This window comes from Eschrichtius robustus, chromosome 9 (assembly GCF_028021215.1).
Source record: "Eschrichtius robustus isolate mEscRob2 chromosome 9, mEscRob2.pri, whole genome shotgun sequence".
Lineage (NCBI taxonomy): Eukaryota > Metazoa > Chordata > Mammalia > Artiodactyla > Eschrichtiidae > Eschrichtius > Eschrichtius robustus.
Window position 1 is genome coordinate 44,693,205 of NC_090832.1, and position 27,542 is coordinate 44,720,746.

Below are 27,542 nucleotides of genomic sequence, written 5' to 3' on the forward strand. Positions count from 1 at the left end.
TTTTGCAGATGTGGCAAAGAGCAATATAATGGCTTGTCCAAGGTGACTTGGCCAGTAAATGGTAGAAATGCAGCTGAGCCTGAGCCTACCAAATCCTCCTAGGCTCTTTGAACTACACCACACTCTTCTTCAAAGTAGTCAGTAGTCTGTCACTTTAGAGCAAGAATTTTCCAGAACACATAGGCTAAATGACTCAAGCTGTAAGAAATAGGAAACTACTGTCTCAAATTGAGTTTTATGCTTCTATTTCTGGAACAGTTTTGATCCTCTGAGCCCTGCAGTTGTCACGATGAGAAGGTTTCTTGTTTTAACGTGATGTATTTATACTTCTGCATAAATAAAGACAGCCTTCAATAGCTAACATCTCAGGTACTTTCAAAAGAAAGCTAAGGGCTTGCTTTCTCTGACAGAATCATTATACATTATTAAACTGTAGAACATGCATTTTGAGCAATAGTTTTGTGAGAAAATATTACCAACCAAATTCTATCATATCTTAAAATTGCTAATTATGAAGAAAAAACGTTACCAGATATATTTGAATTTTGTAATCACACAAGATGGGTATCTGTGATACCTGTTATTTGGGGGATAACATGATACCTCGAATCCAGGATTTAGTGCCTATAGATTGCTGATCCTGTCTCGAATTCATACAACAATCAATACAAAGACTGAATAACGCTAACATTTAGTTTTGTCTTGGATTGTGAAGCTTTCTGTTTGTGATTTTAAAACAATGCCTTGGCATGAGAGCAAAGCACCACTCATATTCCCTTGGGCAGAAGAAATTTCAGTAGCTGGTGCTTCTGGTCTGACTTTTCACTATCAGCTTTTATGCCTTTAGATTACAACTCATCCCCACAAGTGAAGCAGTATTTGATCGTTGGCAATGTTCACGGCTATGACAGTCCTATTTACAATTCTTTTCCTCTTCAGAAGTAGAACCTGTGTCTCAGAGCAAGGAGGAACTTGCAAAAACAACACAAAAGGACTAAGATTGATACACTTTCTTCACCTGCCAGGCAAAATGTCTCGTCCTGCACATGGAAGACCAGAATACCATAAAATAGTAAGATCTTTTTATAAACATATTCTCAAAGAGATTTTTTTTCTACTTCAGAGAAATTGTTTTCTTGAGGGATTTCTGAATTATTTTGCAAGGGGATGCTATTAAGTAGACTTTTTCAGTGGAGCAAGGAAGTGTTTAGTGGAGAGAATCATAAATGACACTTCTGGGAATAGATACAATGATCTCTTCCATACTGTGAGAGAATAATCGATTCTTTATACATATCTTTAGGTCTTCTTTTCTGACTAATTAGATCTACAAAAGTGTCAAATTTTTCTTTTGTCTCTAACAGAAAATGTGAAAAGAGTAAGCAATTCTTTGTATTTCCTAATTGTAATTTGTTGTATTTCATACTTCATGAAATAGGAAACAAAATGTATACAAAATAGGTAATTATATATTAAATTAAGTAGGAATAGGTCATCAAAAACTCAGTATTAAAAGATTGCCTTTGAAAACATATTTTCTAGACTTAAATGTAAGTGATTATTATTGTGATTTGGTGTGTGCTATTATCTTTTCTGTATATTCCAAGTTCAGAGTTATTTTTAAAACTAATTTGAGGATAGATTGGATAAACATTATCCTTTAATCCTCTTTTATTATAGTTTAGAGGCATTCAGAAGTTACAGATATGAAAACTCATCAGTTTAAAGCTCTGTTAATTATTGCAGTAGACTGATGGGCATTGCATACAACTAAGTAATTTCAGGCGTGGATACTTAGAATTGTATGACTAACCCACGCACACCCCAGTTGGGAGCGCCAGCAGATGCCCCTTCTGGCATTCTGGAACTTTATTTCTTTTTCTGTGGGGCTCTAAAATGCTAAAAAAATATTATACGTGGTTAATATTGCACCTAAATCACTTGATTTATGTATCAGTTAAAACACATTTTTATCCTGATATATCCAAAACCTTCTGAAATAATTAATGGTGTTCTATTTTTCATATATGAAATGATTGCTTTTTACTGTTTTTAAAACTGTGAAGACAAATTTATGTTGATCTCTCTTGTGATCAATTTGAGACCCTACTGGACATGTACTTCAAGATACAGCCTTTGGTCATGAAGCAAAATGAAGAACACTGGCCTTTATGGGCATTGAGCTTGAAACTCAGCTGGAAGTAAATTATAGTTAGTACCCACCCACCAAAGAGAGGGAGAGAGGAAAGAAAAGGAAATGCCATTTTTTCAGTTTAGCCTTAATTATAAATGGGCACAATGTTGAAGCTATGGCATATAAGTAGGTCTAATTTTAGCTCCTTTTCTCTCTTTTTTCAAATTCTTCTGTTTTACTGCTAGTGGTAACAACCACATTCATTCATTTCTCTCTCCCCCCACCCCCTTCACCTTTGCTTATTCTTTTGCTGTGGTATTGGCATACAACAGTAATTTATCTTCTGCTGTGGCTTGTTATATGTTAGGTGATACTTCGTGTGTAATTTATAGGCAGTTCTTATTCTTGTGATTTATGATTAGGTTCTTAGAAGATTTAAATAAGAACAGAATTAAAACTGAATACATGATGGCCCTTCAGTGATTTGTTTAACAACATTTTTGTTTAAATCACTTGCTTTAAATCCCTGGTTTCCTAATAGAAATATTAACGTACTCATTATTTTCTTATACCTGAATTGTGTACATTAGTGTTCTTAATGTAATGTTAATGTATTTAATGTATATTCTACATACATTTATGACATTGTGATTTATCTTTTCAACATAAATTATGTCCACATGTGCCATATACTATTTAGATTCTTTTTATTTAAAATGTATTTAGTTACAATAAATATTCTACCCAATTAAAGAAACATATTTGTCATGATATAAACCTATACATAAGGGAATGGACATTCATGGTATTGGGCCAATTTTGGAAGTATTTGGATCAAAATTATATAGCATTTCATAGAAGCTACTTTGTTGAATAAACTATCTTATTGGTTTTCTGAGCCATTTCTGCCCATGATTCAAGACTAAACAATTGAATACATATTATCAGGCCTTATCTTTCTCTCCACGTTATGCTACACAAGATACCTGGGCATGGAGGTAAAGGCACCTCTTCTAACCTGGAATCCGTATTTGACCTTTCATGAAAATACAAGATTCTGCACAAAATAAGATTATGTTCAACAGTGGTACCCCTTCCTACCTCCCTCTCCCATTCACCCCTACCCCAACCAGTTCTTTCTTTTTTTTTTTTTTTAACATCTTTATTGGAGTATAGTTGCTTTACAGTGTTGTGTTAGCTTCTGCTGTATAACAAAGTGAATCAGCTATATGTATACATAGATCCCCATATCCCCTCCCTCTTGCATCTCCCTCCCACCCTCCCTATCCCGCCTGCAGTCTCAGACTCCACCCTGGCTCTGCCCATTGCTGGCTAGTTGGGCAAGTCGCTCATTCCTCCTGAGGCCTCCTTCCCTCCTCTGTAAGACAGAGAATTGGAACAAATTATCTCCAATATCCTCTTTCTTCGTACTCAATAGCAGATGCAATGCAGAGAGACTTTTTAAAAGGGATTGATTGAGCTTTGCGTTTTCTTTTTTCCATACTTTCAACACATCTTTGATAAACTAAACCCAAGTTATCCTCAGTTTTATTTTTCATTTTTAATTTACTCTGAAAAACAGTACATATTTTGGAGATCTATAAGGAAAGTGCAAATTCTCCTTCTTCTCTAAGTATAAAGAAAAAAACTCACAAATTGTTTGGGTTCAGCCTGATGGTCTCCTTGGCAGACCTGGAACCCATTAGGGATTGTGCAGACTCATGAGGAGTCTCACCCAATTATTCCTTCCAACTGCAAACATGGTCAGCATATGGCAAAGTCCATTCTAGAGCAATAAGAATTTATATTATCAATTAGTATTTAAAAAAACTTCCTCCATGAAAACACATTGGAAGTTAGATAATATAAGCAAATGCACAGAAAGACGTTCTCATGTTAAGAAATTTATTTCACAGCTCTTTTCACCCAGCATTGTATCCAAATATGGGTACAATTTGTTCTCAAAAGTGAAAATTGTTGCAGTTTTTATGGGGGTAGGGGTGGGGTGGAAGAAATGAACAGATGATCTCAAAGGCTGCTTCCAAGTGGAAAATTTTGTGAAAAGAAAGAGTAATATATTGTTCATAACTTTGCCTGTAACATAAAACTATCCTTTTTTCCCCAGAACAAAGATCTCTTTGTCCTCACCTATGGAGTTCTGGTGGCCCAACTCTGTAAGGATTATGAAAAAGATGAAGATGTGAATAAAGAATTAGATACAATGTGAGTAGAAGTCTTTCATTCTTGTGGAATGTAGTTGGTCTTCCTCTTTTGACTTCTCTTGCTCCATTATACCAGCTCTTCTTCTATTTCAACAAATCGCATCTAGAGCTGAACGTTATTTCTGACAATTGCCATTCAGGTTGCTATAAAGCATAAAATAATAGGAAGGGACATTTATTCCATGAATATCAATCATGCAACGTTTTCTTTTACTTGTGAAGTAAAAAGGGCATCTGTCATTAGCCTCATTTTACTGATGCTGTAATTAAGACTTAGATGATGTCACCACAACCACATAGTAAGAAAAGCCAGTTTAACTTTTCGTGGGGATGTAAATTGGTACAGCTACTATGGAAAACAGTATGGAGATTCCTAAAAAAAAAAAATTAAAAGTAGAACTATCATAGGATCCAGCAATTCCACTCCTGGGTACTTACTTGAAGAAAACAAAAACACTAATTAAAGAAAAGATATATGCACCCCTATGTTCATTGCAGCATTGTTTACAATAGTCAAGCTATGGAAGCAATCTAAGTGCCCCTCAATAGATGAATGGATAAAGAAGATGTGGAACACACATATATATATAAAATGGAATACTACTCAGCTATTTAAAAAAAGAACAAAATCTTGCCATTTGCAATAACATGGATGGACCTGGGGGTATTATGCTAAGTGAGATAAGTCAGACAGAGAAAGACAAAGACTGTATGACTTTACTTATACGTGGAATCTAAAAAGCAAAACAAATGAACAGACATAAAAATACAGAAACAGACTCACAGATACAGAGAACAAACTAGTGGTTGCCAGAGCAGGGATGGGAGGAGGGGTGAAATAGTTGAAGGGGATTAAGAGGTACAAACTACCAGCTATAAAATAAACAAGTAACAGGGATGTAATGTGCAGCACAAGGAATATAGACAATATTTTTAATAACTTTGTATGGTGTGTAATCTATAAAAATATCAAATCACTGTGTTATACACCTAAAACAAATACAGTATTGTAAGTCAACTATACTTCAATTTTAAAAATTTATGGTTTTCAGAGAAAAAAAAGCCAGCTTAGAATTTAATTCTTCTGACTTTATTCTAGTGCTTTTTCCCAAAATTAATTGTTTCTTTAAAATATACCTTTGAATAGAATATATATATATATATATATATATATATATATATATATATATATATATATACATACACACACAACTGAATCACTTTGCTGTACACTGGAAACTAACACAACATTGTAAATCAACTATACTTCAATAAAAAAATAAAATATAAAATAGAGCTTTGAAGATTTTCTCCTATTATGATCATCATTCTGAGAAAAATGAAAATGTGGAATTTACAGTAGAGTTACCATAGTTGATTTTACTTGTAGTAATGAAATATTAGAGGGTTTAACTTAACAGGCATATATCCCTGTGTTTATTATAAGAACAAGCCGAAAATAAAGTTGTGCTTCTCTCCGGTCTAAGGTCTAAAAGAAAGCTCCTTAGTTATACAAAAATATATTTCATGGTTTCCAAACACATTTACGATAAAAGTTTTATTATTAGGAGAAGCTAATCAGAGATAAACTTGATCATTTAAATCAAGATAATCGTAAAGGATAGGCTTGACAAGAAATATTATGGTGTTGCTGTTACGGGTTAAACATGAGGAGCTCTGATCCTCATCAGATTCAGAGCGGTGGTCTAACCAAGTCCAATGTAATGGAGATTAAATATGAGTACATATCCTGCTCATCCACATTCCCACTGTGCGACCCTGAGCAAGTCATTTAGCCTGTCCAAACCTCGTTTTCCGCATCTGTCAGGTGAGACCTCTTCCAGCTGTAGTTCTCCTGATTTTCAGGTATTGCTTTCCCTAGCTAAACTCTGGACACAGAACTAGATCATAAATAGATGAGTGTGCTGATTGTAGCTTCCAAAGCCTCCCTTAGAGCATCCGGGCCTTCTAGTTACTGATAGTGTTTACAAATACTTGGCCTGGTGCAAACTCTGTTCATCAAAGCTGGGAAAGCTTTTTACTGTCAGGTCAATGTCATTATGATGGTTGTTCTGAAGGGTATAGAGGGAATTTATGATTTTTCAGTAAAAACATCACATCATTGGTGTTGTCACAGTAAGATGAAACTTTTAAAAAGAGAAAAGTATGATATAAAATATATAAAAAATAGAAACGGACTTATAAAACTTGAAATTCTGATCCTTAGGTTGAAAAATTGGAACTCCATATATTGTGCTTGTTAGAAATTCTGGAAAGCAAAAATGAGATCTTTTCCTTTGAATAGTATAAGTTGAAACCTTGGAAAGGTAAGGGAACTCATGATCAACTTTACTGAGAACATCTTTATTATGAAAATAGAGCAGTATAAATCTGCCTTTTAGTTTAATGTTTTAATCAGTATGTGACACACAGTTTTACTGTATTTTGTGCCTGTTGATCTTCTAAGAACTTGCTGCTGGCCAGCTTCTTTTGTATATATTCCTATTCTCCATCCAACTAGAGCAAAAATGTTTTACAAAGAATGAAAATAATATGAAGTTTTCTCGAGTTATGTTAATAGACATAAAATTGGACTTGATACTTTCTTAGATTATCCAGTGACGTTATGGTTCATTTCTGGGAAATTAATTTCCCCATCACGTCTGTAAGCTTTTCCAAAGGAAGGGAAATTTCAGACATTGTTGGGGTTTGGCCCACCACGCCATGGCAAACCAGCACATTGTAGACATTCATTAAATATAGAAGTGAATTTACAAAATATTTGAAGATTTTTTTTTTCACACATCTACACACTGTTGCTCCTCCTATTCTGTCCAGAAGAGGGCAGTGGGCCACATTCATCTCCAAATTAAAGACTCTTTCCTATCCCTTCCCCTCTTACCCTAACTCTCACTACCGGCAAAAGCCCCCTTAGTTCAAGCAATATTTACTACAGTGAAAATTCAATGCTCCAAAAATGTCTGGTTGCTCACAATAACAAGATTTGAATTACAATAGGATCCTGGACAGGAAAATAACTGACTGTCATTAAAGAATAGACAGTAAACTCATCTTGATAATTTTATAGAAACGTTTATTTTTTCCATGATTTATATGAGTGTAGAAAGTTTCGGGACAAGATTCATTCTTGCTACATTGATGTCAATTGTGATTACAAAATGCAAACATTAAAGAGGTAATCAAATCACTAGATATTATATTTCACTTAACTTACTTAATGGGCTCATATCTCTTCCAGTTTATTATAAGGGCAAATAGAAAATACAATTGTACCTTTCTCTGGTCTAAGATCTAAAAAACATCTCTTTAGTTACACAAAAATATATCTCATGCTTTCCAAACATACTTATGGTCAGTTTTATTATCAGGAGATGCTGGAGACAAAAATGATCATTTAAATAAATCATTCCCATTTATTGTGGAAAATATTTGAAATGTATCCTAAAACTCATCATGGAGCCAAATTGTGTTAGGTAGGCTTCTTTATGTTGCTGGCATTTGGGTTGTCAGGTAATAGGGGTTTATTGTGAGGATATTCTGGGACACGACAGCTAGGCCTCATGGAAGAACAGAAATTCAGTCTGTCTTGTCGTCTCAGTAGCAGACATTTATGGTTCCCTACTTCAGTCTTCTGCCATTTTGGCGACTCAACTACTCTCTGGTTATTATGTTCTTGCAGCTACCTACTAATATCATTCTATTCTTCTATATCTTCTCTCCATCTCAGTGATTCTGCTGCCTCTTGGTTTCTGCTTACTCTCTTCTCCCCAGGCATTTTTTGTCTTCTGCCCAATCATCCAAACTGTGACTCTCTCTGTGTGTCTCACATTCAAAGTCCCAAAAAGAGTCTCTAGCCTGTGCAGCCAATCACTAGCCCTCTGCTGGGTAGAGTCTCCATGCTAAGCCACTTCCAGGCCTATAGCCAAACTATGCACTGACAGTCCGGGTTCTCAAATGCCCATCCTTGTCCATTATCTGTGACCAAAACAACAGGGTAATGAGACACAAAGCATGGCCATCATAGGGAACCCCTCAGGAAGGGTATTTGGTTATGAAAAACATCCTGAGTTTTCCCCAAATGGGGAAAAGTAATTGGCAAAGATCTTGTTCTTCCTGTCTAGGAAATTAGTAGCAGTAATTTATGAGTCTTACTTTACCTATGAATGCTCTGCTCACTTTATTCATCTTACTGATGCTGGTGTTTGTTTTCCTTTGTTCCAGAAGCTAGAAGTCCTGTATAGAACAGAGTAGCAGGCTCCATTTAGCATGCTAACTATAAGGTATTGAAGTAGGGAATTGTCATTGTTATGCATTTTGGAGATAATAATCAAGTAAGCAAACCTTTCACCAAAAAAAAAAAATACTTCCCCCATGAGGCAGTCCAAGTGAAACCACATTGTTAGTTGAAAGTAAATATTTTAGACAATTAGCAAGAGTGGGGCAGACGTTTCTTAGAACAGTAAACTCAGAGGAATGCTTTGGTGGAAAGGAGACAACCAAGTTCTCCTAAGAAAAATGATGTTGTACTACAGTAGATAGTATTAGGTTTTTCTTTTGAATTTCTTATAAAGGAACCAATCATAAAAGTTCTGGTTCTCTAATCCTATGGGGCTTTTTCTTTTGTTTCTCTTTTTCTAAAGCCCTTGCAGTCCTTTCTCTTGGCAGTCTGTGTTTTTTCAGAGAATGTTACCAGAGATGACCTGATTTTTTATGTGAATAGAAAAACTGCCCAGGTGAAGTGAACTTGAACCAGGCCATTCAAGTCAGAGACATCAGCATATCTTAGGATACATTTTTTCTCTTAAAAACAAAACAAACACTTTTGTTCCTTATGTTTCTGTATTTTACTTTCTCTCCTTTCCCCACCCCCCCGATATTTGGCTTCTTTCATTTTCTAAACAATGTACATTTTTAAAAGAAGTACTTTCCCTGAAAATTACCATATTTCACAATTCTGAGTATAAGCCTAAATGGAACGCACCCAGTACCAGGCACAACACGCAGGATTATGTTGACATCATAATTCTGTGCACAAAATGGAGAGGCTTTTTTCTGTGCTTTGAACGTTTTTTTTTTCTTTCTTTCTTTTACCAGGATGAAAATTTAAATCTCAATTTTAAAGTTACCTCCATTCCCACACCACCCTCCCACCCAACACGCAGACACACATAGACAGACACATACCCCTTCCTTTTACACACACCTTACTTAAAGGGATAGACGAAGAAACGCAGCCTGAATGGCATAAAATAGAGGGAGACTTGGAACATTTTTATTGCTAGGCAATGCTTGCCCTTTGTTGAAATCTCTCACTGACGTGGAGGACTGTATTTTGCCGTGATGTATTTTGCTTTTACCGTATCAGGGCTGGGAGCATGTCATTGCCTCTGCCTAGTGGTCAGCATCGCCAGAGGATAACATGCCCTGGCTCAGCCTTCCTTCTTCTGGAACATGTGCTCCCCACACACATACTACTGGAGGCCAACTTCCACTCAGCTCAAATCTATCCACGTCAGGCAACTCAAAGATAACCTGCCAGGAATCCCATCAGTGTAGGGTGGGAAGGGGGAGAGGCTGCTGTGTGGCTACCACTAATTTCACCTCCATCAGACAGCCAGGAATTGTGACTCTGTCGCAAAGATTCCCCAATCCTAAAACATTTAGGTATCTTGCCACTGTTTTATACTAGAATAATTTGTAAATAGAAGATTGAGTATTTAGCCATGATGTCATGGGCCCCTAACCCCACCCAAAAGATTGAAGTGGGAAACTGAGGTCCTCAGAGTCTACGTTGCATTCGGGAGCCAGGCATTCCTTACCTGTGACTCATGCAGGGAGCTGAAGGGTGGGAAGAAGCCAAGTGACAGACTCGGTCACTCATCACAAGAGTCTGGGCAGCCCTGGAGGGTCAGATTCACAACCAACAGGGTGGACTGGAGACCAGGTCAGAGGGCAGTTCTTAGCACAGCGCAGGCAGAGGTGGGTCCCAGGGTTAATGCACCGTGTGTGCCTAATTCCCAACCCCTTCCTAGGGTTACTGCTTCCTTTCATCCCTCCACCAAGCAATGGAAGCTAATCAGATTAAGCCTAAATAGAACATCTTTCTTTGCTATTACTTACTATTTTTCAAAGGCTAACTCACAATTTAGTGGTAAAAGTCTATTGAATTACTTTACTTTTTCCAACATATGATATTAAAATAAGTGGGAGCCCTTGGTAAACAGGGATTGAATTCCATAGAAGTCACAGCACAGCACCACACAGCATTCCAGAGAAGGATGGCCTCACAGTTAGCTGAATGTCAGGCCATTTTCCTTCTTAGTAACATTTTTGAGCAAGGAAGACGGGAGTGGAAAAAATTAAAAGGAAAGAAAAACCCTTTATAGTCATAAAATTCTCAATATTTAAAAATGGTGAATATTAACAGCAAAAGGAACACACAAAATATTTTGAAAATTCTTACCATTTGGTCCAGAAATATGGCGGAGGAATTATTAAAGATAAGAAATTTGTTTAAACAAACGTAACCATTTAGGCTTAATTGTCCCCTCTGAGTAAGCAAGAACTGCCTTATATAAACACCCACACACTTGCTCTGTTCCCCTTTGTACCTCTGGGAGAGGAGAAAGAAGAAAAGCGTAGGAAGTTTTCATTTGTGGACAAGCTTGTGTGCATAACCACAAGTTCTGTGGATTCTGCAGACTGATTAGGTCTAACCCAGAAGACTGCATCAATTACTTAGGGCAGAGTCCCAATATGAAGGCAAGGCATCTGCAGAAAAATTACGCTTAAACTTTTATTGTGACTACGTTTGTGTAACATTATTTTTCTTTTAGTCACAGAAAAGTATCTCTTAAGGCTCAATTCTCAGTAAATTCTGCAAGTTATCTCCCCTTACTTATGAATGTCCATCTTCCACTCCTGTTCATGATCCAGTCTCACAAGCAAACTGGCTTTCTCTAGGCATCTTGTCTCCTTAGCACTATTACCAAAGATGTTCCAGAAGGAAGTTTTCAATCTTCCAGATATCTCAGCCCATGAAAATCTAGGCTGTCCTGTTTCCATTGGAGATTCTTGTTTTTATTCCAATTGCTTAACTTATTTGGAAGAAACTCATGAGAGACTGACTTATGAAACAAACCTAAGTGTGTGGATTGAAAATAGCAATCGCATGGGGAACGTTTCATTAATGTAACTATTTACAGTGAAATTCCTTACCGGGAGATGAAAACAGTTGAGGAAATACTCTGGGAAACAAAACCCCCAAGGCTCAAGCAACCTTTATCTGAGCCTAAACATTCAGAAACACATGGGGAAGGCCAGCCACACTCAAAGACACATGGAAGGCCAGCCATGCTCTTGATCAGCCCTGCTTGGTGTGACTCTTAGTTTGTGTCAGAAGTAAGATTTTGTCCAGACTTGCCCTGACCTCTCAGTGAGGCTCCAGGGTAATGGTTATCAATCCTGACTCCCCCATAGAATCTCCTGGAACTTTCCCCCCAAAATCCTGATGCCCAGGCCCTAATTTTGACCAATTAACTCACACTCTCTGGGAATAAGACACAGGCATCAGAACTTTTTTAATGCTCCCCAGGTGATCTTAATGGGCATCCAGTGCCCTAGAGCAGGGGTTTTCAAACTGCGTTCCTTGGTGCTCTAGGGTGATCGCTGCAGAGGCAAGGTGGCATGTGATGACTGCCACCCCTCCCGTCCCTCAGTCCAAATTCTTCCAGAGTTACCACTCATTTTGTCTCCTTTAAGTGTTTCAAATAAAATAAAATGTCATTGGAAAAAAAGTGGAAAACATTAGAGAGATGTAATCAAGGATAGTCTCGATTAAAACAAAGCCCACCAGTGGTTGGGATAACTAGCTTATCTCTCGCAGAGGAGGTAGGGAGAGAAGTTTTGTCTCCCAGGACCTTCACTCCAAAGAAGATGGATATTGATCAAACACCAGTCTGTAACTCTATATTTGTCTGCATATTTCTTTAACCACTTTACTTCCTATATAGGGTCAGTGAAACTCACTCATAGTTAGCCAATTGTTTAAGGAAGCAAGCGTTTTAAAAGCACTATCCCTCGTGTTTCCTCTCATGGCACAAATACCAACAAAACTCCTGGGAGAATCATCTTGATCTGTTGATATCATCAGCAATTATTATTATTGCAGAAGCACATCCTTTTATGTTAAAATCTAAGAATAAAATGTTGTTACAATGCAACTAGTAATCATTTTATAGGTTATGTATTCTGCCAAAGGATGCATATATTCTGAGGTATTTTCTAAAGCAAAATTATTCAATAGTCACCTGAGTTGATAACTTTTCTTACTTTATCCTATTCCTTGAAATGATCTAGAGAATGTGATTAGGTAAATTGTTTAATTCATTTTTCCCAATTGAATCTCAGTTTTCAATACAATTTAAAACGTTTAAAGATTTTTCTCTGGCATTGGTGTAGCTGTAGGGTCAGGAAATTTGAAACTGTGAAGAGAGAGCTGTTCACACAGACAAACAGAAAGATGTGCTCTAAAAGGTATAAAAGTTAACGTTTGGGGACTATTCTAAATCTTTTATGAACTTTCCCTTGCTGAAAATTCCTTCTTTATCAATTGTCATTTTTACCTAAGGAAATAAAATGAGAAGTTGACCTCATCAATATAGAGAACTAGAAGCATAGTTAGAGCATAATTGTCTCAAATATCTAGAAACCCAAGGTGGAAAAGCTGTGCTGAAAGAGAAAGAGGCCAGGGACCCAGACGGAGGCCAAGAAACTTGGAGATAGTCATCAATTCCCAGGAGTACATCAAGAAGCCAACTGACTGGGAATTCATGTGCTACTGGCCTTAAGATTTAGGACGACATAATTGAAAGAAATTCTGATCCAACACTCTAATATTACAAGTGAGAAAACTTGCTTCAAAAGATTAAATGAACACTTGAGAATATACCAACATGAGGCAGCATTTATGTGATGGAGGTTAGGAATCAGACTAATTCAGGTCCAAATTTAAGCTCTATCTCTTACCTGTGGCTTAAACTTAACCTTTTTGAAATTTAGCGTTATTCATAAAAAATGGAAACAGTAATCCTTCCGAGTGTGCTTGTGAAATTTTAAATATAAATCTTATGTAAAGTATCCAGCACATAATAGTTTGCTAATAAATTTTAATTCTGCCTTTCCTCTTCGATGGAATAGCAAAATTTAGAATATGATCTCTCTCACAGCTGGGCAAGTATTCTTTCGGCATAACTCAATTCTAACAAACTACTGAACTTTGAAAATATTATTTGAAGCCACCTAAAAGCAGTTTTCTTCCAGACTCAAATATGACATTTTATGTTTGTAATAAGAATCTTCTGAGCTCCCTGGTGGCACAGTGGTTAAGAATCCACCTGCCATTGCAGGGGACACGGGTTTGAGCCCTGGTCCAGGAAGATCCCACATGCCGCAGAGCAACTAAGCCCGTGAGCCACAACTACTGAGCCTGCGCTCTAGAGCCCGCAAGCCACAACTACTGAAGCCCACATGCCACAACTACTGAAGCCCATGTGCCTAGACTCACAACAAGAGAAGCCACCGCAATGAGAAGCCCACGCACCGCAATGAAGAGTAGCCCCCGCTCGCCGCAACTAGAGACAGCCCACACGCAGCAACGGAGACCCAATGCAGCCAAAAATAAATAAATAAATATAATTGTTTTTTAAGTTAAAAAAAAAAAAAAAAGAATCTTCCAACCTCCAAAAGGGATTAAACTAACTTAATGCTCTTGACCAAAACCCTACTCCAATAGGTATAAGTACAAAGCCACTGACACTTGCCTTGCCTACTAGTAACGCCAGGCCTCCTTCTGGGGTTACGCTCCATGCTCAAGTCCAGCCTCAGTAGCTCAGCTTGCCCTTCTACCTCTTCTAAAGTCTCATTATTTCCCAGTACACATTTGGGGCTTCATTTAGGTTTAGTCAGAAGCCACTGCTATAAATGATTAGAACTGGAGCCAGATCCTTCCTTGTGTCAGCTCCTCAGGGCAATCTAGGTTCCCCTGGGAACTTTGGGCAATGATGGGATTGGTTGAATACATGATAACAATCAAGGCAGCAACCACACAAACGAGAAAAGTCTTCATCCTTGCAGCTGCCATATAAAAGGTGCATGTACAGATCCACTGCTCCTTGCTATTCACCTCATAGGTGAGGGGCTGCAAGTATTGACTTTATTCTGGTTGCATGAATGGGCAAAGGGGAAGGAGAGGGTAGGAATGGGTTAAACAAAATAACTTAGCTTTTTAAAATTATTATTAAATTAATGAGATTCCAATAGGAACATAGCAGTGGCTTAGTTCTGAATCTAAAACCATAAGGTTTCTTAAAAATCATATAGAGCAACAAGGAGAATAATGGGAAACTCACAAACTCTATTTTCTTGAAACAAGAGAAAATATTTCTCCATAATGAGAGAGTATAAATTGTAGCAGGGAAAATTGATCCAAAAGACCTATCTGAAAGCATATTTGGTACTGTTTTTGGACTTTAAAGATGAAGAAAGAATTTTGTGAGAATATAGGTTAAAAACATCATGATAATAATAAATTAGGATGGCATCAGATGTTTCCTTAACAGAATTCAATGACAAGACAGTGGAGTAACACTTAAAATATACTCAAGTAAAGAAAGTGTGAACGAGCTAAACTGTCCTTCAGGTATAGAATAGGCCAATAACTTGAATATGTAAAAATTCGGGGAATAGGATTCCTGAGAAATTTTTCTGAGAATAATACTAGAGGGTAAACTCCAGGCAAGCAGGAGTTGATTGACAAAACTTCAGCAAAAAGAACAGAGCACATAGTTTATTTCATTATATAACTATTATGAAAAATTTCAAACCTACACAAATATAAAGAGAATATGTAGTAAGTCCCAAGTACCTACTATCCAGCTTCAATAAGTATCAGTACTTTGCCCATCTTGTTTCAACTATCAGCTCCCCCTTTTTTTGTGCTGAAATATTTTAAAGAAAACCAAAATTTAACCAAAAATCATTAAAAATGAATTTCAGGCTTTGGTGGAGCTAGTTTAGAGAGGTACCTATTCAGCATCTATCAAATCATTCCATAGAGGATATACTGCTTACTGAAATCAAGAGGAAAAAATTATTAAGGAAACACCTATGCATAGGGAGAATTTTTGTATAAATCTATGTATAAATTCAATTTGCCTCTAATTTCTCTCTTTTAATAAATTCTGATTTTCACAAATTAGTGTTCAGGCTATCTTACTTCATAGTGCCCCCAAATCTGATGGCTTAAAACAACAAATATTTTTTTAAGCTCATGATTTTCTGGATCAGGTATTTGGACAGGACATAGTGGGGACCCCTTTGTAATGTCTGCAGCCTCAAATGGTGTGGCTCGAAAGTCTGATGGCTGGAATGACTTCACTCAGACCATAGACCTGGGACCTTTTTTCTGTCTGTCGGTTGGGTTCCCTGGCTCTTCTCCATGTCTTGTCTGCTGAGGCTGGAATGTCCAAAATGACTTCTTCACTCAGATGCCTGGTACTTTACCTATCAATAGAATGACTCAAAGAGTTGGAGTTAGCCAACTAACTCTTTTTAATCTCTCTCTCTCTCTCTTCCTCTCTCTCTCTCTCTCTCTCTCTCTCTCCCTTTGGCTAGCTTGGCTTTCTTCAGAGTTTGGTGCTCTCAGGGTAATTGGACTTCTTACATGGTGGCTGGCTTTTACCACGCTGAGCATTGCTGGAGACCAAGGCATAAGCTACAACAATTCTGCAATCTGGATTCACTTCTGCTACATTCTGTTGGTTCATTAAGGTCAGAATCAAGAAGAGAAAGAGACTCCATCTCTCAGTTGGAGCCACTGAGCCAAGTTTAATTTCCCATGGTTAGGTTTTATTACGGTGAAACTCAGATGCACCAAAGTTGCACAGGAGATGGTCTGGCTAGAATCAAAGCAAATGCAAAAAAAAAAAAAAAAAAACTAGCTATAAAAACTTCTTAGAAAGTTCCGGCTCATAGAGCCCATGGTTAGCATCTCTTCCTAACTCTGCTTTCAGTGACATCACCTTGGTAAATGAAATTGCGTCATAGAAATTGGCAAACACCTCAAATCAGGGTTTGTTTTTTTTTTGAGAGCCAGTTGTTAAACATTTATCACATACCATGTCTAAAACCCAAACAATATTTCAAATATTGCAACATCACAGCCCCCACCTCCCACTCTCCCACCTACACACACACAAACACACACACACAACCTGACTCTGCACCTCCAAGTTCCCAAGGATATGTTTCAGGTCTTATACCTATAGGATCCTTTCCCCAATTTGGGATAATGTTCCATGGTAATAAGGAGTTCATCCCCAGGATTCTCCAGCTAGGAGGCAAGGACTCTCTGGTATAAGATGTGAGCCACAGCATAAAACATGGTGCCTCTCCCTTAAATATCAATACCACTCAGAGATTTAGAGGGAATTAATATACCTATATAGTTAAACTAATGTGGATATATTACATAATAGAATGCAAAATTTGCATTCTGTAAATGCCCACAAAAGTGTTTTTAATTTCTTATAAAGTCACAAGGAAATAAATGAACTTCAAGGTTGAAAAAAAGTTTTAACATGTAATATTAATATATGTCTATAACAATACAGTCATAAATATATATATATATGTATATGTGTGCTTGTGTGTATGTGTACATGTGTATTTTTTAATGTAGAAATGGGTTCATGAAGGTAAAAGTGCCTAGAGCCCACAAAAGTCATAATACAGCCCTGACCGTAAGGGTCTACTTTCAGTGCAGAGTGGAAACATGTGAAGAGCTCTGAATTTTAGGCATCATATTCTTTTAATGTGTTATTTTGAGAACCGGTGTCTTCAGATTCCAAGGAAATGAATTTCAAATGATAGAATTTCACACATCCTTGAAAGGCAGTAGGATAGATTTACTGAGTGAGGATTTCTACCAACTACACTGCAGATCCCACTGTACAGAAGTCTGTTAAGAGTACCACACTCACTCACAAGTCACCACTGCTACCCTCGGATGCCATGACCATATTTACACAGAGTGGCAGACCTTCTTGCATGAGTCTCACTGTCGATCATAAAATCTTAGAACTTGAAGCCCCTGAGCCCAACCCCGGACAAATGCGACAGCACCTCTGTCACCATCCTTGGCCAGTCACTCAGCATCAGTTTGAGCACATGACACTGTCTGTAGCTGGGAGCTGCAGAGCTGCTTCCCTTTGTGTTATTGTCTTATAAAGAAACACTAAATGTGAGAAAACGCAGAGATGCTCAGGTAGCTGTTGACGCAGTAGGAAGATGTCTAGACACCACGAGTCAGTGATGGTGGGCGAGCTGCACATTTTGAACAGCATCCGCAAGCACCATTGTAGTCTCATCATCCTCAGGGCGAAGTTCCAGACCATCTTCCACCACCCTGTGGAGGACGCTGTAGTGTTGCTGGTTTGGGTGGAAAGAATGCAGCTCTGAAGCAGACTCCCAGGCCGTAAAGGTAGGCATGGAGAAGACCTCTGGCCTCTTGTTTTCGAAGAAGCATTTCAGGTTCCTCTCACTCAGCCTTCTGGCATAGTCCAGGAATGTATTTTCCAACTGTTCCTTCTCCTTTTGTGCATACGTCTTCCAAAAACTCAGCTGCAGGTAGCTAACTTTTGATCGGCAGCGAGCATAACAAGTGGTGAGCAGAGAGAAGAAAGATGCTGAACAAATCAGGAACCATCCTAGAATCTTAGAAAGAAAGAAATATTGAGGACCTCAAAAGCAAAGCCACTTCTCAGGGAGCCAGGGTAGTGTTATCGGGAAGTGTATGGCTAATTTAATACCAGACCTCAGTTGAAATCCTTCATCTTAATTACTAACGACAGGGTTTTTTTTTTTACAGTCAAATAAAGTTAGGGTTTACCTAACCTCTATTCTCCATCCTACCCACCATTGCTGGTATGCAAAGAAAGACCCAGAAGGCAGGCAAATGGAAATGAGCAAAAATATAGATTATCCAAGAACTGGAAAAACCAAGCCCTCAAATAGTACTAGCTATTAGAGGAAAGAATTCTGTGCATAAGTAAATGTGGTCATTTGAGCAAATGACCAGCTCCTTAGCGGAGTGCTTTCAGGCGTTGATACGTGCATCTTCATGGCGCCTGACTGATTTTTCCCTTGTTACATTGTTTGCAGAGAGCAGCAGACCCTCCCTGAGAGAAGTACCATCGCTCATTATCCAGGATAAAGTGAGACAAAGGTAACACAATAAGGAGACTGAAGCTCTAAGAATCAGAAGCCTGCATAAAAGCCAAGAAAAAAAAATAGAGTCATTGCAAACCTTCAGGATTTGCTGGTTCTGAATTTTGGTAATTGGAAAAAACAAATTCCTCTCTGAATACGAACTGGTTCTGCTGGGGTTTTTTTCTGAACTTTAAAAACAGAAGTCTAAGCAGCTCAACTTATCTTCTAAACTTTTTGTTGTTCTAATTATATTTTTCACAATTGGAATTAATTTCATATGTGAACAGCTAACAAAGCTCTTTCAAAGTTTCTCTTGACATTTTAGTTAAATGGCCCTTAGTATTTCTCAGCGGATGGGCCTATTTGAACACAGAAACAATCTGCAAATGAACCCATTCAGACCGTAACAGAACCACAGATATGCTCCAATGCTTTAAACCAGTGTTTCCCAAACTCCAACTCCAGACTATGGAGGTCATTGTACAGGGTTTCAGACCCCACATGAATGCTAACTCTGGGTTGCCACTAGTTGGGTTTAAATCTCAGCTTTCTCCTTTCTGTGGCTATTCTCCATGCCTCAGGTTTCTCAGTTGTAAAGTGGGGCTTACCTACCTCAGAGGGTAATTTGGGGCATTAAAATGAGATGATGTAGAGATACACGTGACTCAGAAAGTATCAGCCATTGCCACATGCTGCTATTTTTCAAACGTATCCATGTCTATGTAAAAGCATTGCTGAACACAGGATATCTTTCTGACGTGATTTAACAAATGAAGCACAGCTCCCATCGTGTGAAAGTCCTCACATTTACTTTAGTCACTTGTGGTCGGATCTTCCTCTTTTCTTTAACCTCTACCTTTCTTTGTCCACACAGCCGGTTCTCCTGTAGGCCAGTAGGCCATCTCACCTCAGTATCTGAACCAATTCTGCCGTGTCATCAGCTGTTTGATCAGCTCCAGACTCCCCCTCCCCCCATTGCATGACCTTACCTTCCACTCCCTCTCACCTGAGCGCTGAGCACTGAGCGCTGAGCGCTGAGCCCTCTCTTCTTCCCTAATTCATGGTACCCGGGGTCTACCTAGACATGGTGGATGCTCCCACCCCAGCCCTCAAAAGTGTGCCATTCTGCACGAGTCTTCTCCCTCAAACCCTGGCATTTTTCTACTAAGTTTAGAACACTTACTCCGTGCCAGCAGCTTTATATCCATTTACGTCCATCACCTACTAGACCTTCCAGCACCCCTCCAAGGCAGGAGGAAACTATGAGGAAACTGGGACTCTGAGGGGTCAAACCAGTAGCTCTGGGCCGCATAGCTGGTAAGTGGTAGAATCAGTACTCAAACCCAAGGAGAGCGAACTCCAAGACGGAGTTCTTGCCACTGCTCTACCCTACCTTCCCGAAGAATAGAAAGCCACCCAGCTGGATTCCGTTTCTCTGCTCCACCCATGGACGCGGCGCCTTTTACTCCCAGCCGCATACCCAGCTGTTGGTCTGGACTCTTTGTCGCTCCTGCCTGTGGGAAACACTGTGGTCAGCACCTGCTGTGACACAGCTCCCTTTGTGCACATCTCTTATGCCTCTTCTCCTAGGAATCAGCCCCAGGCCCTTCTCATTCCTCTGAAAAGTAAACAGGTCAGCGTGCCCAGGCTAAGCTATGGGAGGATGTGCATGATTTCCTTATGCCTCTGTTTAGAGAAGAAAAGTTCACACAGCGACAAGTGTTTGGATCTACCTGAATGGAGCCTGGCGCCACCTGAATGGAGCCTGGTGCCCGAGGACACAAATCATAAATCACTCATTGTATCATAACACTTGTAGTTAATACCTTCCTTCAACCAAAGAAGGAAGACGTTTGGGAGCCTGGCGTGTTTTTATCTAAGATGCACTTTATGCATGAAACAAAAGATTTTGTTTGGGGAGCATTTTCAGGCTTATCTTTTTATGAAGAGAGTATGACTATATTGCCAAGCAGTTTTGGAAAGTATGATTTTAGAAAAAGATTTTGCCTTCATGTGTTGTTGAAAAGGCGAGTCTATGCTGAAAAAAAGTAAAATTACACTATTCTCAGCACATTTATTCTTAAACAAATAGCATTCCTGACAAACTGTGGATCTGTTTATCTACTCTTATTGCTTGCTTTGATTTGGGGAATGTCATTCCTGCTCCTCACAAGTAGGAATTCAGTCTTTTCCTGAGGCCAGGGCCAGGCTCACATCTGGATTCGTGCTCACGTACCTGGAAGGATGACAAGCTACTTCCTTGTGTCAATTAGGTAAAGCTACAATTTCCTGCTGTTAAATAAAACAGTGCCCCAAATCTTGAGCTTCTAAAGTAATGTAAGAACTTTTTTAGCTGTAGAGCACAGAGCACAGGACGAAACCTCCCTGGAGAATATGGTCCCGTTTCACTGAAGGCTATTTAGAGACTGCCAACACCCACTTTATACAGGAAGTTCTTCTCCATCTTGACAGTATTTATACATAGAGATAGCAGTTGCCAGAAATCATGCAAGGGAATCTCTACACTAATTATATTATGTGCAACTTTGAAAAGTATTATCTCATTTCGTTCAGCTATATTTTAATAGACGTGTGTGTTTTTCTGAGAAACCAGTTTGAAAATAATTAATAGAAGGCAGTAATTTCTAATTACTCTGCCATTAACAGTCTATTATGAGTTAGTGTCATGCATTATTTACAAAATCAACCCAGAGAGATTGTTTTACAGTACATAAGTATTTACATATGTGTAACTCAGAGGAGATTTCTTTTCAGCAATGAAAAAGACAATCCAATCAGCAGTTTTACTAGCCAAGCAACCACTGAAAAGCTTTTCCTCAGATTGTCTTAATGCTGCCCCGTGTTCCAGTTTCCACTTAGTTTCAAAATGTTTTAGGAGGATTCAGACTCAGCCTTGGCTAAACAGAGTACAGAGAGAATACTTCAAGCTCACTCTGGGGAAAAAAAGAAAAAAGTCATGTTTGTCCTTTCTTACCTGAGACTGGGCTTGCAGGGACAGTTTCAGTTCTTCGTTGTCCGTAGGGGTCACGCTGATTTTGCCGCAAGGTACTTTGTGAAGTTGGTCCCAGCACTCTTTGGGCTTGCCCTTGCAAATCAGCCCCAGGAGTCTTGAACTTTTGGTCCCACTCATGGCACATTCATAAAAAGTCCCATTGAGCAAAGCCACAGAAAGCCACATCACTGGAGCCACCAATGAACTCAGAGTGATCTGACCGAGGACGTAGAAGAAGCGGCAGCAGTGGCCCCTGGGGAAGATCTTCCTGGGATTCACACAGCAGCCTGTAAAGAGTCTCCACGACCTGTTGTTCAGAAAGAATCCCAGAATCAGTAACACCCAGGCGGGAGCAAAAAGGAAAACCAATCCGTACACCACATTCTCAGTGCTGCAGGGACACTTAAAAGCCACGAGTGAAAAGAGACGCTCACCTCCCACAGTCAGCAGAGCCAAAAAGCTGTAGCCAATAACAGTTTTCTGGTTGAGGATGAATTTGAAAATCCCCTGAAAAGCATCCATGTTGGAGATACACAAGGGGAAAACGCTTTGCTCTTATTTATTGGCAGAGCAGCTGTGGCAGCGGCCGAGGGTGGAGCTCTTTCTTCGTTAGAAGCAACAGTCCTCCTTCTCAGACTGAATTCAGCCAGATAAGGAAACAATGTCATTCCCTAGGAATGAATATTTCCCAACAGCGTTCAGATAATGCCTCCTACTGGTGGATATTAGGCCATGAAACTAGAGCCAAAACACTTGAGAATCAGAGTAAATTCAAAGTGAACTGCCTCAATTTTTATGTTATTTCCATGTGGCTTGGATTGAGACTCAGAAAGAAATTGCGACTCCACAGATAATAATAGTCTAGGAATTTTCCAACCAGAGGAATCAACATTAGCAGAAATAGGGTGTCAGCCAATTGATTGGGAGCCAAATCAAGCCTCCTAGCCTAGAGTTTCATGATGGTATTTTTCTCTTGTTACTTAAGACTTTTGCACTTTGACTTCAGATCTGGAAGATTCATTTTACATCCCCTTTAACTGACTAGTGACAAATGACATTGACAAATTTTAGGAGTTGGGCTATTTGAAATTTACGTGGAAAAGTTCAGGGAGAGTTTGAGTTTTGAATGAAAGACAAAGTGAGAAGGGTCCTAATCATTTCTTTCCTAGACTTTCATAGTAACCTCTTGATTGGTATCTCTGCCTTTGACCTCATGCCCACCCCCATTCTCAACCCTAAATCCATCCTCTATGCTGACATGAAGGAGATCCCTCTAAAACAGAAAACCAGTTCCTCCCTAGCCTACTCACACCTTTGGGGCTCCCTGTTGCCCACAAATTGATAGATGCCAACTTCCGCTGAACCTCACCATGGTATTTCATGCCCTTGACATGTTCCTTCTATCTGGAATATCACACACACACACACACACACACACACACCTGACCTTGTTCCCCTGGCAAACTTTCACTCAATATTCATAAACAGGGTAGAAGCTTCTTATTCTGTGACTATTTCAAGAGTTGCTACCTAATATATAACATTGTACTTGCAGAGCTTATCATAGTATTGCAGTTATTTTTTTAATATCTATAGCTCCTCTTTAACTGTGAGCTCTTATAAAACAGGAACTACATCTTATTGCATTTTGTATTCTGGGCATAAATATGATGTCAAACACAGAACGGATGCTTACTCAATAATTCTTTTTTCAAATAGTTATCGAGCTCCACACTCCACTCCACAGTGTGCCAGGCACTGTACTAGATAGGCAGTGCTCAATGAGTACTATTGAATGAATGAATGAATGGTGAAACTTTTAGTACTTCTAATTATAAATAATTTAAGGAAATTGTCTCCATATCTGTCCTACATTGCTTTTAATTTTAAAATTAAATTAATTAAGGCACTTGAAAGACAACAACAGTCAAGCTGACAAATTTCCATGAATGAACTTCAGATTCCAGGCCTGTATGTTTTGTGACAAGGAAGTCCCTTGCACTAGAAGCCAGGGAACTAAGTTACAACGTAAACTTAACCATGTCATTTTACTTCTCTGAGTCTCAGTTTACTCATTTGAGAAACTGGAGGTATGCAAGAAATAGTCTCCAAGGCTTCCTCTATCTCTACATTGTAGATTTCTTTCAGCTCTTTAAAACAGCAGACTTTTTTGAGAAGCTGCTTTATGACTCACTTATGTGCCTCCCACCACTAACCCTTGTTCCTTCTCAGAGACTTGTCATCCTTGGTGTTACAGCTCCCTCCACTTCCCAAAACACACCCTTGGGTTTAATCTTCCCATGGCACCCTCTGCCCTCTGCTCTGTCGCCTTCCTGTTGTGGCAGGTGTGTCTTGGGTCCCTTCTAATTCAGGATCTTATCCTTTACTAGGCTCATGTGACAAACATTATGCTAGTATGCTGGTGATTAGTAATATTTTAATTTCTTACCCTCCTAAAGGATATTCACTTTTGAAAAAGATTTTTTCAGAAATGATGCCTTAACTCTGAGTTTCATAAACCATATTGTTTCCACAGAAAACTTGTCCTTTAGGATACTCCATGAAAATAAAAGGGTTGAAGACTTGCACAAGTCAGAGGGTTAGTAAATTTCAAAGCTGAGTGTGAACCCAGGCTTTCTGACTCCAAACTCCACGAGTTTAACCATTGTGCCTTGAAAAAGGTATTTGGGTGCATTACTAACAGTTCTTTGTTCTAGACCAAGTTTTGTAAATTTTTTCCTGTTTACTAGGTTGCTTTCAAGATGTACTTGGGAATTACACCAAGTGTGACCTGTAACAATTCAAGCAGAAATGAATTTTCCCTGATTCCAGACAAGAGTCCTCTGGTGGAGTTTGTGGAAGAGCTCCCTGCTGGGCGATCTTCTCTGTGCTACTGCAATTTACTCTGTGGGATTATCAGAGGGGCCCTGGAAATGGTAAGGCACAGACTCTATTTTGCCAGGTATATTCATTATCTAGTGCTGTGTAACTACGCCCAAATGTAGCCTCTTAAAACAACAAATATTTATTATCTCACACAGTTTCTGAGGATCAGAAATCTGGTAGCAGCTTTGCTAGGTGGCTGTGATTCAAAGCCTTTCACAGCTTAATGCACATGCAGTCAAGCCGGTCGGTCAGGGCTACAGTCTCTGAAGGCTTGACTAAGGCTGGGAATCTACTTCCAAGCTCACTCACGTGGCTTCAGTGCCTTTCTCGCAGTCGGTTAGAGGCTTCATGAAGTTCTTTGCCGCATAGGTCTCTTTGTAGATCTAATCACAACAGGTGCTGTCAACTCTGGGGCAACGTTGGAGGGGACTACCTGAATGATAGGAGGCGGGGTCATTGTGGGCCATTTTGGAGGCTGGCTTCCACACCTGAATTATTCATTGATTTAACTAAAACAGTGATTGGCATCTCTTAAGAGGCACTGAGCATACACAGATGAACAAAACACAGTTATTGCCCTTCAAGAATCTTCTGTCCAGTAGAGAAGTCAAATGACTTAGGGCCACGGGAGGACCTGGGGTGGGGTGGGGTGGGGTGGAGTTGGGTGGGAGGTGGGCAGGAAAGCTTTCCTAGGGAAACTCTGAGCTGACATCTGAAAGATAAAAGCAGTTAGGTGAAGGTCTTGGGGTAAGGGGAAAATAATATCCCAGGTAAAAGGAGGACCTTGTCCAAAGGCACAAAAATAATATTTCGTTCAAGGGACAAGGAAGTTGAATTAGTTCAGGGTGATTCACATGTAGATTGGGAAAAACAAATCAGGTCCGAAATAGGATAAAGAAGTCTCCAGCTTTCATGGGTAACAGTTGATTATATGTGCTGAATGACAAATATGTATCAGACTTCATGTGGTCCCAAATATCCAAATAATTTCAATGTAGTCTTTTTGTTATTTTAACTGATTTTCAGTTAAATTATGACAAAGACAAAAAAGATCTTATGGGGAAAAAATGAGAGTGAATTTAGCTTCCATATTTCAAAGTGCACTGTACCTCCTTCTGTTGGATGGTGAGCATCACAAAAGCATGGCTTCTGCATGCTACAGGAGCAGATAACTTGGTGCACCAAAGTCTACGGTTTAACAAATGCAGGCTGGTTGGCCAGGGAATTCTTAGTGAGAGAGGGGAGTGAGTCAGATAAGACTCAATAAATATTAATTAACTGCCTACTAGACCGAGGCCTTTTCACTTATTATTTGCTTTTACTAGGTATTTTTTTTTAACATTTTTATTGGAGTATAATTGCTTTACATCGTTGTGTTAGTTGCTGCTGTATTGTCAGCTATACATATACATATATCCCCATATTCCCTCCCTCTTGCGTCTCCCTCCCACTCTCCCTATCCCACCCCTCTAGGTGGCCCCAAAGCACTGAGCTGATCTCCCTGTGCTATGCGGCTGCTTCCCACTAGCTATCTATTTTACATTTGGTAGTGTATATAGGTCCATGCCGCTCTCTCACTCGTCCCAGCTTACCATTTCCCCTCCCTGTGTCCTCAAGTCCATTCTCTACGTCTGCTTCTCTATTCCTGTCCTGCCCCTAGGTTCTTCGGAACCTTTTTTTTTTTTTAGATTCCGTATATATATGTTAGCATAGTGTGTTTGTTTTTCTCTTTCTGACTTACTTCACTCTGTATGACAGACTCTAGGTCCATCCACCTCACTACAAATAACTCAATTTCGTTTCATTTTATGGCTGAGTAATATTCCATTGTATATATGTGTCACATCTTCTTTATCCATTCATCTGTCGATGGACACTTAGGTTGCTTCCATGTCCTGGCTATTGTAAATAGAGCTGCAATGAACATTGTGGTACATGATTCTTTTTGAATTATGGTTTTCTCAGGGTATATGCCCAGTAGTGGGACTGCTGGGTCATATGGTAGTTCATATGTACAGTGCACTTTGAAATATGGAAGCTAAATTCACTCTCATTTTTTCCCCATAAGATCTTTTTTGTCTTTGTCATAATTTAACTACTAGGTATTTTTTACTAGGTACTTTTGCTTATATCTTATTTATCCCAGTAACTTAAAATAGCTGAACAAGTACTCTATTGAGGGTAGGTCAGCAATATGCTGCTCTTGTGTGAGTATATTTTAATGAATAGAAAAGCAAGCCCTAGGGTTTGCTTCAATGTCTGGGAAATGAGAAATGCTTTATCGTGGAAAAGAAGGCCTGGGTATCAAACATTCATGTCTATAATTTCGATTTTTAATTTTATACTTATAATTTATTTAGCTGGTGTTTTTTCACAGCTCTCAAAGCCATAAGTAATTGCTAAATGTTGTTAGGACAAGTGATTATGTTATTGAGCTAATGACAGAGTGATGTATAGCAAGTCAATTGGAGAAGAACCATTTTAAGAAGCCATTTATCCTTGAAGTTCTGCTTGGCAAGGCACATTGAGTCAAGGTTATCTTTGAGTTGGGAATTTGTGTTCTTCCTGAGATGGAGCCTTACTTTAGACCTGTACTGTGAGTAAAAAGGGGCCCACATCCTGGGCTTGCCCCAGAATCAACCAGGTTGAGCCTGTTCTGGACCACCCCTCTCTTTGCAGACTCACACACAAGAGCTGACCACAGCCAGATCATCAATGGAGGACACACAGTAAAGGGCCCTTCATCCACAGAAAAAGCTCTTTTTTATCATTTTGTAAGGAAAGTCAGCTCTTTACGGGGTAAATCAAACTGAAAATAAAGACAGAAAAAATTAGAGGTTGTTTTTTTTAAAACCTCAATGACTCAGGCCTGTTGTGTTTTTTGTTTTCTTTTTGTCTTTCCTAGGTTCATTTGGCTGCTGATGTTACCTTCTTGCAAGACAGACTAAAAGGCGACAGTGTGACAGAAATAGGAATAACATTTCTGAAAGCTGGATGA

The 27,542-nt window shown here is 39.0% G+C and overlaps 2 protein-coding genes across 2 annotated transcripts; one reads left to right on the plus strand and one right to left on the minus strand.

Moving 5' to 3' along the window:
- The first annotated feature begins 1,030 nt into the window (after positions 1-1,030).
- TRAPPC3L (trafficking protein particle complex subunit 3L) lies at positions 1,031-27,542 on the plus strand. The gene is made up of 5 exons (XM_068550835.1): positions 1,031-1,072; positions 4,260-4,357; positions 20,236-20,446; positions 24,409-24,594; positions 27,450-27,542. Exons 1-5 carry the CDS (start codon positions 1,031-1,033, stop codon positions 27,540-27,542), a joined length of 630 nt encoding a protein of 209 aa, XP_068406936.1.
- On the minus strand, positions 15,209-22,304 carry CALHM5 (calcium homeostasis modulator family member 5). Its single transcript, XM_068551385.1, has 2 exons — positions 21,641-22,304; positions 15,209-18,150 (listed from the first exon to the last, which is right to left on the minus strand). Exons 1-2 carry the CDS (start codon positions 22,178-22,180, stop codon positions 17,743-17,745), a joined length of 948 nt encoding a protein of 315 aa, XP_068407486.1. The 5' UTR covers positions 22,181-22,304; the 3' UTR covers positions 15,209-17,742.